The 14,894-nt window shown below is 35.9% G+C and overlaps 1 protein-coding gene across 5 annotated transcripts in view; it reads left to right on the top strand.

Moving 5' to 3' along the window:
- SLCO1A2 (solute carrier organic anion transporter family member 1A2) overlaps positions 1 to 14,894 on the top strand; it is a 105,818-nt gene that overhangs the window by 74,897 nt on the left and 16,027 nt on the right. For all 5 annotated transcript variants that reach the window (XM_032855124.1, XM_032855122.1, XM_032855123.1 and 2 more), the window contains 6 exons: positions 1,674 to 1,780; positions 4,053 to 4,199; positions 7,081 to 7,179; positions 7,727 to 7,948; positions 10,378 to 10,542; positions 11,963 to 12,158. In XM_032855124.1, the coding sequence (XP_032711015.1) occupies positions 1,674 to 1,780; positions 4,053 to 4,199; positions 7,081 to 7,179; positions 7,727 to 7,948; positions 10,378 to 10,542; positions 11,963 to 12,158 (936 nt within the window). The remainder of the gene's footprint in view (positions 1 to 1,673; positions 1,781 to 4,052; positions 4,200 to 7,080; positions 7,180 to 7,726; positions 7,949 to 10,377; positions 10,543 to 11,962; positions 12,159 to 14,894) is intronic.

The following is a 14,894-nucleotide window of genomic DNA, read 5'->3' as shown; positions in this document are numbered from 1 at the left end:
TTAGGTGGCTTAGAACTGCCCCTAAACAGTGAGTTTTTCTTAGGTGGTGATTCTCTAATTTGTTTTCTGGGAGGTTGGAGCTTGGCTACCAGCACATGGGGGTGGGAATCTTGATTTTCAGTATGTAGATTTTTTTATCCTAATGTCTGTAGTTTTTAGCATGGCTTCCCTAGCCTCAGTATCTATTTAGTCTCTAGAGACAAAGGCCATAATCAGTTGCGATGGCAGAGGATGTCTATAAGGGCTTAACTGCTCCTTATACACACTTTAAGGCAATCCTCTTTTGGGACCATGCATACTCTCACATTAGAAGTATCTTGTTTCTTGCCTGAAGCTTTCCAGGTTTGTATGGCATGTGTTTAGTTGCTCTCCTATAACCACTTACTCGGGGTTATGTTTCTCATATCCACAATTTCAGTGATCATTCACTTATCTGCTTTTTTATTTTCAAAATCCTATTAAACTCTCTCTTCTTGTCAAATCCTCCCTTCTCTTTATCTGCATAGTATTGTGTTTTTTTCCTTTCCTATTTTAAAATCCATTACTACCCATTTGGGGATGTTTGGGGAATGAATGGACATGGAATGAGTTACTGGGTTTTAAGAAATAATTTAAATGAAAAAGATACTCCAACTTTCAGTTATTTCTGAAGGTATCAGAGGTTTCAAGGAGAAGCAAGTAATATTCAGCTATTATTTTAATTTCTTTCTACACTCTATCAAAGGTTTTTGTTTTTTGTTTTTTTTTTTTTTTTGTCTGAAGCTCCCATGTCTCATAGGATCATGGGCTTGGAGACAGAAGCCTTTGTCCACAATTCATAGCCAAATTCTATGGGTATCTCTGTATTTTAACCCTTTTTATTGTGTTCTGTAACACAATGATTAGGACTTTTGGTGACATCCAAGCATAACACTCTTTAGCTTATTTGAAACTCAGAGAGGCAAGTTTTCTTTGGCTTTCTCTTCTCTAATAGAAATATAGAAACCAACCCAGTGCAATTTCTAACAAAGAGACCTGGACATGTTTTCCTCCATTGTTGCAGCATGTAATTTTCTTTCTGGGAAAAGGCATGTGGATCTTGTGGTAATTTGCCTAAGATAATGGTCACAGATTATTAACACTTTTGTTCTAATGAGAAAAGAAAAAGTCATTACATTGTGCTGCCACAGTGTTTGAGATTCTCCTAAGGTTTCTCATTATGATGGGTACATGTTTTGTTTCTCTGAGGACACTAATGAACACATGAAGGGATTATTGTTTGGATTCTCAGAAATGGGAGACCTGTTTTGTTGTGTTGTTTTTTTCCCCCAAAAGCCTTTAATTATATTTTGTTGAGTCTATTATTTTTCTTGGTTTCTGTTCCTTCTCCCACAGTAATTATTTCCAGGAAATGATCACCTAAAAACCACTGAAAGTTAATGTCAGATGATTTAAAAGGTAGATCATTCACATACAGATAATTGAAAGCTAGCTGTCATGGGATTGTACCTTGACAGTGAGTGGCAAATTATTTTTGATTATATTAATTTATGATAATTAGGTGGCAAAATGAAAAGAAATCTTTCCTGGATTTAGATGTTGTGTCTTAAGTGAAGCAGGAGTTAATCTGCACAATGCTCACATTGTCTTCATTGGCTCCTTAACATCACCATGTTTTCCCTGTGTTCATACAGATATGAATATGAATCTACAGTTTCAGTTTCAGGCAATTTGTCCTCAAACAGTTTCTTGTGTATGGAAAATGGAACCCAGATTTTCAGACCAACAGAAGATCCATCAGGTTGTCTACTTCATTGTACTGCTTTCTGTTCAGTGAATTTGTAACTGAACACTTTCTGCTGAGGGGCTTTGAATGTTATTACGTTTGGTTAAGTGAGTAAGGTAAATGAACAAAAGAAAATTTTTTTTCAGAGATTTTGGAGGAGATCATGGAGGGAAATAGAAATGGCCTGTAATTTAAATGTTATTCCTCTCATATTTGAATAGACTTAATAAGAATGTCTTATCTATTCTTTGAAATGGTTAGTTAAAAATAAGTCAAAGACATCCATCCAAGGACCACTTAGAGTTAATTCCACAGAGGAAAACATCTTAGAAAGAGGATTTATGCTGATGATTTGTAAATGAGTAACAGAAACAAAAAGATCTGTGTTATAACACAGGTCTTCTATAGCAGAGAAAGCAGGCAAGTATGCTGTGACTCTGATTTACTCTATTCTCTTTCTGCTGAACTAGGACCTTCTCTTTCTGCTCTACTTCTTCCTCTTTACCAGAGATACTAATTTATATCCTGACACAATAGCGGTGCTTCTTCTGGCTTCCTGCAGTCCCAGACACCAACATGCCAGCTTCTGCTCCTTCATATGTGAAGGGACCTATATAATCATCTGGTGATGCTTAGTCTGGAACTAACCCACTGATTTACTTCAGACCAGAACTTCTCTTCCTCTGATGGGGACATTTTTATGCTGGATTCATATCAGTAGGAGTTATATTCATCCCCAAGGCTGGGAATTTCACTGCTGGCATGGAATCAGAGGAAACTAAACAGTTTCAAGGAGTGTAAGAATAGCTGTCTCAGAAACTCTAAGCCAAAGCAACTCCCTGGGGAAACAAACAAACAAACAAAAAAACCCTGTGACATCAATGGTGGCCTCTATTCTTTTCTTGAACTGACTTTTTCCAAAGGCTGACCTAGGTCCTATTTCCTATTTTTTTTTTAAATCTGCATTGTAGTAGATAAATCAAAACCTTCCCAGTCTAGTGAATTTCCAGAAAAGTACATTAATACTTTAATCACCTGACATGTTAACTTTTGTCCTGGAGTAGGCCTAGAATTTGCCCATGATCTCTAGACACTGTGCTCACCATGGGGTAGGGGGGGAAATACCCAGAAATGGGCATTATGATTTTCTGGACTGGGAATAACTGAGAGATAAACCTCACAAGGTATTTCCAGGCCCAGCTGAGCTCAGGAGCCTCATATCTATGGGTACCTGGGCAGATTGTAGGAGACAAAAATAAATTGTCATTCACTTTTCTGAAAACATGACCCTAAAGAGTGTCTTCCTGGCTTGATAGCCATATAGGCTTAGAACAGAATTGGCTGTTTTCAGACAACTGCCTATCTTCCTCCCTTTCATTCCCTTTGGCCTACTCTTTGTTACTCTACTGAGCAGCGCTGCTTCAAGGATTGGGGTTGGTTTCTCTGTTAAAAATTATTTGGTGGTTAACAGTATGCAGTAGGTTCTATAGAGAAAATGTGATTACTACCTGATTAAATATTTTTAGTTTCTATAAAGTAATTAGAGCTGTAGAGAATTCAAACTTCAGAGAGATTCTTATTGAAATCTCACAGTATCAATTCTAGAAAGAGATATTTGTGTTTGTTTTTTTCTCTTCCCTAAGTTAGTACAGAAGTGGGGTAGCTCTCACAGCAGCCAGCTGGGTTCAGTAGGTGCTGATAGACTGTCTCTCTGGAGGGAAAAGTTTATGGCTTTTACTGTTTGTCAATCTGTGTGTGTAAATACTGCCATCAAACTACCAATGTGTTTGCATTAAATACTAAATTGAAAAGAGATGTGTATACCACTCATCTATTCCAACACAGTAGGAACTAGCTCCAATATACCACTTACATTTGGCCATACCTAAGTACCCTGTCAGAAAATGCAAATAGGATGGTCCAATAATGCATAGCTGACATAGTAGTATAAATCATTGACAAGATGCCATGTCATGTAAGAATTGAAATGTTGGGGCACCTGGGTGGCTCAGTGGGTTAAAGCCTCTGCATTCGGCTCAGATCATGATCTCAGGGTCCTAGGATTGAGCCCCACATCAGGCTCTCTGCTCCGTAGGGAGCCTGCTTCCTCCTCTCTCTCTTCCTGCCTCTCTGCCTACTTGTGATCTCTGTCTGTCAAGTAAATAAAGAAAATCTTAAAAAAAAAAAAAAAGAAAAGAATTGAAATGTTGACCAAAAATCTAGAATTAAGTATTACTGATACTTTACTACCAAAACACTAATACAATATTTTTTGTCCTTAATACAGACTGTGTGAAAGAAGTGAAATCATTAATGTGGGTGTATGTACTAGTAGGAAATATCATACGTGGAATTGGAGAAACTCCCATCATGCCTTTGGGTATTTCCTACATAGAAGATTTTGCCAAATCTGAAAACTCTCCTTTATATATTGGTGAGTTTGAAAATCTGCCTTAACCTCTTCTCAGGAAAGGAAGTTCCTTACAGGTGGATGTCAGTTACTTGGACTCAGTGATTTCCAGAATGAGGAGAAGAGTACCTTGGTACAGCTGGTCATCAATAAAAGTTTACCAAATTGAGCTAACTCCAAATAAGCCTCTTTTCTAACTCTGCTTTTTGCTATTAAAAATACCACTCATCTAGTACCCCTGGAGTTCTCTTTGACTCATCCATTTCCTTGACACCATTCTATACCAAGTCTGTTAAGTGACTTACCAATGTTTTCTTTAAAATGTCTCTTACATTCAAAATCTTTCTCACTATTTTCATTACCTCTATTTTTGTTTGGGTCTTTATTACTTCATCTATAGATTATTATAACATCTTCATTGGTCATGTTATCACTAGCTTTTTCTTTCAATTTCTAATAAACACGCTTGCAGTATATTTTTTCTCAAATAATGTTTTAATCATGTCTTCCTTACCATGTCAATAAAACATACTAGCTCTTTCTTTACTAAATCTAATCTCTCCAATTACTACTCAGTCTGTTTGGTTTCTTCACAATCTCTCCATGCTAGTCAGGCTTTTTCAGATTCTTCATAAATATCTGGTTCATACTTTTGGTTATGTTTCTTGAAATTTCCTTTTCTAAAATCAATCAATGTCACCTCCCACAATAACCAAAATAGGATCTGCCTTCTTATGTAGTCTACTAATCTCCTAAATCTTCTTAATTTATTATGAATAGCTTATTTGTGTTCTTTATTTGTTCAATCTGTTGTTATTTATAAAAGTGTAGCTTTTAGTTTGGACATATTTTGCTATTAATGTAGACATATATTTTAAGAATCAGAAATGTCAAAGAGGGTGAAAGAAAATTGGAGCAGAGTTATACATAATTGAGATAGATCAAATATTTAGAGGACGTTACCCCAAGTAATCTTTGGCACTTTTTGCTCATTCATTGATTTTTCAATAAGCTTTTATGATGTTTTTCTTTTCTGTCTTTTCAAATCCCTTATTTATCTTGAAAGAATACAAATATTTATCTTGAAATAATACAAATGCTTGCCTGCAATAAATCAACAAACACCTTGTTATAATCTGTGTTTCTTTATTCAATAAATACTAGGGTGTATAATATATGGAAATAATAGTAATAATCTCTATATGTACTAAGATGAATAAGACATAGTCCATATAAGTTTTAGTTTATAAATAACTACATAATTATAAATCAACCAAATCTGATAAATACTTGTGTGTAATTAAATTAGAGAAAAAAATCATACTTAAAAAATGAAATAAATAAATGTACACATGCATATAATTAAATAACTATAAATCAATAAGTTACACAATGGGAGAAAATAGTTCCATGTATGACTTTGAAGTTTAGGAGAGAACAGAAAAGTAGAAATGAATGTTGAGAGTCACTTACATAGAGAAAACAAATGAAATTAAGAGAGAAATGAGTGGGCACCTGGGCGGCTCAGTTAGTTTAGCGACTGCCTTCAGCTCAGGTCATGATCTGGAGTCCTGGGATAGAGTCCCACATTGGGCTCCCTGATCAGCAGGGAGTCTGCTTCTCACTCTGACCCTCTCCCCTCTCATGCTCTCTCTCTCTCAAGTAAATAAATAAAATTTTTAAAAAAGAGAGAGATAGAAATGAGTTAGTGAGAAATTCTACATTAAAACACCAAGGAACACTTTTAGTTATTGAGAAGAATGTGAAGAAAAAAATCAAAGGAGTAGTAACAAGGGAAAAAGTAAACAATAAATGCATAGTTTAGTGAAAGTATTAGGAGGAAATGTCAAAAGGGGAGCTAGCCTGCAGTGTCAAATAACATAAAGAGTTAGGAGAATGGAGACCAGAAAAGGACACCAAATAAGTGGCGAAAAGGACACTGGTGCTACCTGCAAGTATTTTGAGAAGAATGTGGAAGGATTTGAGTAGATTCAGGAAGTGGTGGGGCTGTAAATGCAGAGCAGTGAAATGAAAGCAAGCAGGGTGGATATGTGAGATATTGTAATCAGTGAACAGGGAAGACCAAACCAGCACACACACAAAAAAACATGTCTAGTTGAGCAAGACCTCAGAGAAGATAGAAGGGGTTGAGGTCAAGTAGTCAGGTCTGTGGATGGGGGGTAGCCTATGGAACCATGGAGAAGGCAGAAGACATATTTTGAAGGAAGGAGCAGCACATTGAAGAAGGTTATGTCTGTGTTTTCCGCAGTAGGGATGGCTCAGCCTTGATTCTAAATCGCAGGTAGGCCATGAACTCACCGATGATGAAATTCCAGATGAGTAAGAAGTCGTGAGGGCAGAGGGGATTGATGAGAATAGAAGGCAAGAATGTGGAGGATAAGAAAGGAGATCATGATCAAAGAAGAGAAGTATCAGTAACAGTGAGAACATAGCCAGAAGAAGAGGTTTCAAGTCAGAGATGTGGGAGTGAAGGTTTTCTGAGGAACATGTCATGAGAAAATTATCATAACGTGGTGTTGGTCTGGAATTCCTCCAAAACTGTGCCTACGGAAAGCAGCAAAAGAATCTCACTCTGTGTTGTGGTTTTGTCAACAGCATGATCCTAGCCAATGCTGCTACAGCAGATTTTACCTGCGATTTATCACACAAAAGAATTTGGAGGACTAGAGAATGTGGCTTTAAATATTGAGGTTTTTTTTCTCCACATTAACAGAAACAAACTTTTTACTTATCCGTACACCAAGCTTAATTTTCTTACAAATTGGAAGCTTAAGGCAAATATATCTGAGGCACAAACAATGCGTCTTCAGACTCTTTATGGAATTAGGACTCTTTATGTGGGTATATAACTATACTATAACTTTATATTTTCATTTATTTTTAGGGTTTGTAGAAACAGGAGCTATCGTTGGTCCTTTGATTGGACTTTTGTTAGCATCATTCTGTGCAAATGTTTATGTTGACACTGGATCTGTGAACACAGGTAATTCAATAAAATTTATTTATAGTGTCTAGAATACACAAATCACCTCCAGTTATGTTATCACAGGTCATTCTTGCTTTAGTGGGTTCATGTGTGCCAACTGGAGTAAAGGAGTTTAAATAATTTTTCAAATATTTCAAACCAGGGGGCAGGAAAACAAATTAAAATGTTGACCTTCTGGCTCAAAATCCAGTGCTCTTTCTATTGTGCCACAACCATGTTTCCTTTTCTCAAGAGATATAAAGACAACATAGGTCTGAATTTCTTTTAATCAAATTATTATTTATATGTAATTAGAGTTTATAGTTATTTAATAAGTACCTTTTTTATAAATTTCCTACAGGAGAGGACAGAGAACCAAAATAATTTATTGCTAGGCAATATTGTAATACCACTTACCATCGGACAAATTTTATGAATGTCTAAGTTGTTTACAAATTCTATATTTGGATAAAACCTGAAAACTGTAATATTAATAATTTTCTATAGTTCATGAAGGAATTATAGTTCATGACAAGCTAATAAAAATGTGTATATTTCTTTACAGATGATCTGACCATAACTCCCACTGATACTCGTTGGGTTGGTGCATGGTGGTTTGGCTTTTTGATTTGTGCAGGAGTGAATGTGCTCACTGCCGTTCCTTTTTTCTTTCTGCCCAAAACGCTTCCAAAGGAAGGACTAAAGAATAATGCAGACATCATTAAAAATGAGAAAGAAGAGAAACAAAGCAAAAAAGTCAAGAAGGAAAAGGATGGAATCACTAAAGGCAAATATAAAAATTCTAAATACCATATAATTTACTTTTTGTTTTTTTTAGAAATGTGTCTATATTTCACCTTAACACTGTATCATGCTAGGGTGCATTAAGATAATTTGTCATTAATAGTCAGTAGTCAATAATGTCTAACAAGTCTGAGTCTTCCTGTGCTACTACTTGGAAATAAGTGACATAATTTGGAAGCCAAATTATCTGTTATCAACATATATACAAAATCTTATGTTAATTCAGGCACTAAATAAATTCTCATTTGCCTTTAAAAAAACCTTTTTTATAGATAACATAGGTCTAATTAAAAAGAATCCAAATAGAGAACAAAAGGAGGAAAATATATACACTATTGTAAATAGATGTATAGTTCTGAAACAACAATAACAACAAATGTTAGCTTAACTATGAGCTTCCTGCAAGTTAGGGCAGAAAAAGAAAAGAGAGGTCACAGAACTCTCCATACTTGATAGAGAGAAGAAGAAGAATTCTCAAAGAGAGAGTGTTCTCCGAGTAACACACTAAAAAAAAGAAAAACTTATCATATGATGTATAATGCAAGCACTATGGAAATGGAACCACATAGTTTCCAGCAAGTACAAGTGCATATTTTATAGAACAATTTTTTTTCTTTTTGGATACATCTTCAATAAAAGCTCAAAGAATAATTTACAGAAAGTGTTTCTGTGGGAAACTAAGCTAAAGTAATCTAAGTATTTAATGTTCAAGAACGTTGATTCTCAAACTGGTCCATATATTGGAATTACCTGCAAAATTACAAAAAAAATACTGATGCCCAGAAATATTGTAGTATTATTAAAATAATAATATTGTAGTATATGTAGTAAGAGGTCTGATTTAATTAGTATGAGGTATGGCCTGGGCCTTGGAACTCTTAAAGATTGTTCATTTACAAGGTGAAGAGAGATTCAGTCTCCTTATCTGTAAAATGGGTTAATAACAGTACTTATTATTACAGAGTTGTTGTGTGAGAGTAAAAGGAGCGCTGGCACATATTACTATTATTACTGCTACTAGTATTAGTGTTATTACTGTTGATGATGCTACTTCTACCATCACCCATAAATTATAATACCAGTTTGCACAGAATTTTTTATTAACAAGTACACATTCACTTAAACTGTTATTAAACATAATACTTCTCAGATCATTTGAAGCCAATTCAGAACCTTTCAAAATTCTCAGAGTGGTCGTGATTATACTCACAATTCCTTCTGAAAGGTTGATACGGACTGATAGAAGATTTTAACATAGAATATTGTTTGTGATCTGCAAGATCAGTTTTCACAACTAGGGAACAGCTGAACTTAGTATGCAACATATAGAAAAGAGATTTGAACTACTGAGACTTATCTACTAGAACAGAGATGTCAACAAACATGGACAACTTAAAAATCTCCAAAGTGCTCTGAGCACTTCTCACCTGCCATGTATTTTATTCATAATAGGAATTCTACAGCTATAATAGGTTTCTTTGCATTAAGATATGCACCCTTCTCTCTCTGAATTTATTTATTGATCCTTTGGATTCCAGCCAGTTTATTGGGCAAAAAATACACAGTAAGTAAGGAAATCAAGACAAAGAATATGAAGATAGGAAAAGTGAAAAGTAATTATAGGTGAGACTTTACCCCCAAAATGGTGGCAGGATGACTTTGGAACATTTCCAAGAAATGGGTCACAAGTTTGGCCCTGAGCTGTGTCAGTCCATACTGACAGCGGAAAGTTTGGGTTATATCATTTACATAATCCTTAGTAAGTACCAAATGAATCAAGATCTCAGAGAGTAGAACCTGGGAGTTTGTATTTTAAAAGATCCCTAGGTGGTTTCATTGTGTGTCCAGTATGAACTACTGGCAGGACCAAACTGTCATTCTGTGGCAGTAGGAAAATACCTGGCACTTGAGAAAATTATATACCATAAATTCCCACATATTTTAAATGGTCAGGAACAATAATAAAATATTTGAGTGTGAACTTGATCAAGTTGATCTCCTTCTAAACTTTAAAAAACAGACCAAGCATCTTTCATTCTAGGCAATCTCTAGAAAAGAGAGGATATTAAGAGAAGGAAAAAAAGAAGAAAAATAAAGAAACTGGTGTGAACACAGACAATATTTGGATTATGTTATAGTTTTTCCTTAAGACACAATAGTGACTTAGTGATAGTAAAACAGTTGTGTTCTGCTCCCTGCACAGTCAGCTGCATTACTGACTTGCAGAGGGTACCAAAGTGATATAACTTTAGCTTTCAGGAGGTAAAAAAATAAAGCAAAGCAAAACAAAAACAAGTATGTGTACCATAAGCAGAAAAACTTAATTTGAGAGGGGAGGTTGATGTTTTAGAAAAAGTCATTTTCAAAATGCAGTCAAGCTAGTTTAACACTATTGTCATTCTTTCATTTCAGATTTTTTACCATTCATGAAAAGTCTTTTGTGCAACACAATTTATATGCTTTTCATACTAATTAGCATTGTACAGTTCAATGCATTTGTTAATATGTTCACCTTCATGCCTAAATATCTGGAACAGCAATATGGAAAATCATCTTCAGATGCAATCTTTCTAATTGGTATGTTTATTCTTCTTTACATCAGTAGCTCCCCCTCCCCTTTTTTTTAACCATGAAAGGGTAAATAGTGTGATGATGATGGGTCTAGCAAACTCCTAAACTGAAATATGTGGAGATGTTTCCGTCTCTGGCGCATTTCCCCCTTCCATTCTCCAGGGAAATCAACAAGGAAGGGAAGGAAAGAAGCCAGGAAATCCTGGCTTTCTTTTCTGGTCTTTCTCCAGTCAGAATGCAAATTCAAAATATTTTTGGAAATCCTGGGGAATGTACGGATTAGAGATAATTTTCAGAGAAGCAAACCATTAATGCAAAAAGGAAAACAATGTTAATTCATTAGGAGTCTGAGTTTTACTCTTTTAACTCAAGGTTATGAATTCCTTAGTTCCTCGGGCCCTCTGGTGGTTTGAGGCGTCTTTACAGCCCAAGCATTCTGTTTCTCACGAGACCACATTAACTCTAGTGGCTCTCTTCCATCTTGGCTTTCCCGTGAGAGCTTTTTACTGTTTTGAAAAGTGAATTTCCCAAACTGCCTGCAGCCTCATCACCTAGAGTGCTTGTTAAAAGTTCAGATACCTGGTGCCCACCTCAAACATACTAAATTAGACAATCTGGTGTGGTATTCTGGAATGAATTTTTAACCAGTCTCCCAAGAAAATGTTGATGGGATTCACTTACCCTGGCATTGTAAGGATGCAACCAAGCACTGTCTTTTCCTTTTTCTTGATGTTTCCCCCTTTTTTAGGGAGAGAGACACGAAATGTAAATGTACTTGACAATCACAGGCTCAGCAATCTTCCAAAGTATCTTGAACGAAGTCAAATTCTCAACATCTAGAGTGGGTATAAACAACCGCAAAATCATATTAATCATAAATTAATGGCCAACTTTGACTTGTCACTCCTACCTGAACCATTAGAAGGAAATGTAGAATATGATCCCTGCATATGAGAAATTTACAGCCTACTATAATTAATTAAAAGAAGAATAGTGATGACAGTCTTCAAAATACTTTGACATGGTGGGGCATTTAAAAATCTCTCTGTACGTAATTTTATCTCCATTTAGTTAATATATCCTAACATACGTGAGATTATATTTAGTACATATAATGTGTTAGGATTCAGTTATGCTGGATGTGAGCCCATTGTGGAAACATATAAAGGTGACTGAGACTTTATAGGTAATTCTTAATTTTACCCATTTATGAAAGCATAAAGTATATGGATCATATATCTTAATACAACCTAAGACATGATATATATACATGATATAATAACTAACTGGAGATAAAATTCAATCAGCTTTATTCACTGTGAGTTGGACCTAAATGGTTTCTTACGTAAGACATATTAGATAAGTGTTATCATATTTGTTCTTTTGCTAAGTCTCTTTGTAAATAACATTTTATTTACATTTATAGGCATTTATAACTTACCTCCAATATGCATTGGATATATAGCTGGTGGTTTAATTATGAAGAAGTTCAAAATTACTGTCAAACAAGCTGCCCACATAGGATGTTGGTTATCTTTAATTGAGTATCTTCTCCATTTTTTGTGTTTTCTCATGATCTGTGATAATTCTTCAGTTGCTGGCATAACCACCACTTATAAAGGGTATGTTGTTTTCTAATGAATATCATACTTTTAGGACAGTTAATAATGTATTTTATTCAATGATTACCCTTGACCAGATCATTAGCTAATTAGAATTCCCAACAATAACCCATGGTCTTTACCTTTCCTCCATCTGTCAATTATAAGCCTAGTCCTCCAGGCTCTAGGCTTATTAAAGAGGTTGGGAACATATCATAGGGTTAGTGAGTTTATGACTGCACATGTGTGTATATGATACTAGTATATAGTAAAGAGGATATCAAACAAACTACCAACAGTCTTAGGTTGTATTAAGATATATGATCCATATACTTTACACTTTCATAAGTGGGTAAAATTAAGAATTACCTATAAAGTCTCAATCACCTTTATATGTTTCCACAATGGGCTCACATCCAGCATAACTGAATCTTAACACATGAAATATTAATTCATATGTAAATTCATACATTTCATTTGTCTAATTATGTGTCTATCATTGAATAGTTTTGGATATGTATTTGAGGGTTATCTGAATTTATAGGAAGGTTATGCATAGTAATATTTTCTGTTGACTTTTGATAATACATCCTAACAGATGTGAGATGATATCTCATTGCGGCTTTGATTTTTATTTCTCTAATGACTGGTGATATTGAGTATCCTTTCACTTCCTTATTGGCCATCTGTATGTCTTCTATGGAAAATTCTCAGTTTAGTTCCTCTGCCCATTTTAACACTTGGTCTTAATCAAAAGGCTTAAAAATGATCCTCCGCCCATTTTAAAATCAGCTTGTTTGTTTTTTTGGTATTGAGTTTTATTAGTTTTTAGTTTTTGGTATTGAGTTTTATTAGTTTTAAAATATATTTTGGATATTAATTGCTTAACACATATATGATTTGCAAATATTTAACCCCCATTTCATAGGGTGTCTTTTCATTTTGTTTATGATCTCCCTTACTGTCTGGAAGCTTTTTAGTTGATGCGGTTCCACTTATTTTTGCTTTTGTTACTTGTGCTTTTTTGTGTCAATCCAAAAAATCATTGCCAAGATTGATATGAAAGAGTTCACCCACTATATTTTCTTCTAGGAATTTTATGGCTCCAGGTCTTAAATTTAAGTCTTTAGTCCATTTGAGTTTAATTTTTGTGTATTGGGTAAGATAGTGGTCTAGTTTCACTCTTTTTATGTGGCTGTCCAGTTTCCCAACATCATTTATGAAGAGAGTATCCTTTCCCCACAGTAAATTCTTAGCTCTCTTGTTGTAAATTAACCATATATGTATGGTTTATTTCTGGGTTCTCTATTCTGTTCCATAATTTTTGTGACTCTTTTTTATGCTAATATCATACTGTTTTGATTACTGTAGCTTTGTAAAAACAGTTTGAAATCCAGAAGTGTGATACTTCCAGCTTTGTTCTTCTTTCTCAAGATTGTTTTGGATACTTATTTGTGGGTTCATACAAACTTTAGAATTGTTTTCCTATGTTTATGAAAAATGCCAGTGGTACACTGGAATCTGTTTAGGGATTGCACTGAATCTGCGGATTATTTGTGGTAGTGTGGACAATTTAGCAATATTAATTCTTCCAGCCCATGATCTTAGAATATCTTTCTATTTATTTGTGTCTTCCTCAGTTTCTTTCATCAATGTCTAATAGTTTTCAGTGTACATATTCTCACATCCTTGGTTAAATTTATTCCGTAAGTATTTATTCTTTTGATGCAATTATTGGATTGTTTTCTTAATTTCTCTGCCAATATTTTGTTGAGGCTGAGCTTCACAAGGTGCTAACCGTGCTCTACTGTTGGGACAAGGTTGCTAGCCCGACCCTCTGGAGGAGAGAAGCCTCTAGCTGTATCCCAGAGTTAGGTGGTGCTAGAAACTGCATCCTCTGGTTGGGTAGGATCACTATCCACGTTTTCTCATCAGGTGAGGCTGTAAGCTCTGCTCCATGATTGGGTAGAGTCACTGACTAGGTTCCCTGCCTGAGCAAGGCTTCACGCTGTGTTCACTACTACTTCGGGTAGTGCCGAAGGCTGGGCTATACTACTGGGTGGTGCTGTAGTTTGGGCTCTGAGGTTGCCCAGGGTTACTGTTCAGGCTCCTTGGTTATGTGGGGCCAGAGGTTACATTTAACAGTAAGGCAGGGCTATTAGCTTGGCTCCCAGACTGAGCAGGGCTATAGGATGGACTCTCTGGCTTAGGTTCTCTGGCCAGGCTTTCTGGATGGGTGGGACTGGAGGCTGTGCTCAGTAGTTAGGCAGAGTTTGCTTCTCTGCCCAAACAGGGCAGCTGAACTGTCTCCACAGCCACCATGGCCTGTTGACTAGGTACCCAAATCAAGCAGAAGTGCCAGCTGAGCTCCTTGGCCAAAAGAAGCCACCATTCAGCTCTATAGATGAGCTGTACCACAGGCTGGGATCTGTACTTGGTCAATGCTGCAAGTAAGAATACAGTCTGCCAAGATCTGAGTGCTGCTTGCTATAATCCCTGTCCCCTTTCTCCTTCTTTATCTAATTCCTCATAAGTGAGGCCTGCAGATTCTCCCAGTGATCCTCATGAGGTGAGACCTGAATGGGCCTCCTGGGAAACATCTCACAATGCCGAGGGAGCTTGATGTCCACCTTGGGTTCTCTCTTCCCACTGGCAAAATTGTAGGCCCAGGGAGGCCTTCCCAGTGAGGCGTTATGCTGAGCTGGCTGTGGGGCAATTTGTTTAGAGTGCATCTGCTCCTTGTACCATTCCAGTGTG

Source organism: Lontra canadensis, unplaced genomic scaffold (genome assembly GCF_010015895.1).
Source record: "Lontra canadensis isolate GAN:19392208 unplaced genomic scaffold, GSC_riverotter_1.0 scaffold9, whole genome shotgun sequence".
NCBI lineage: Eukaryota > Metazoa > Chordata > Mammalia > Carnivora > Mustelidae > Lontra > Lontra canadensis.
Note: the sequence above shows the minus strand (reverse complement) of the source record. Positions and strands in the feature narration are given on the sequence as shown.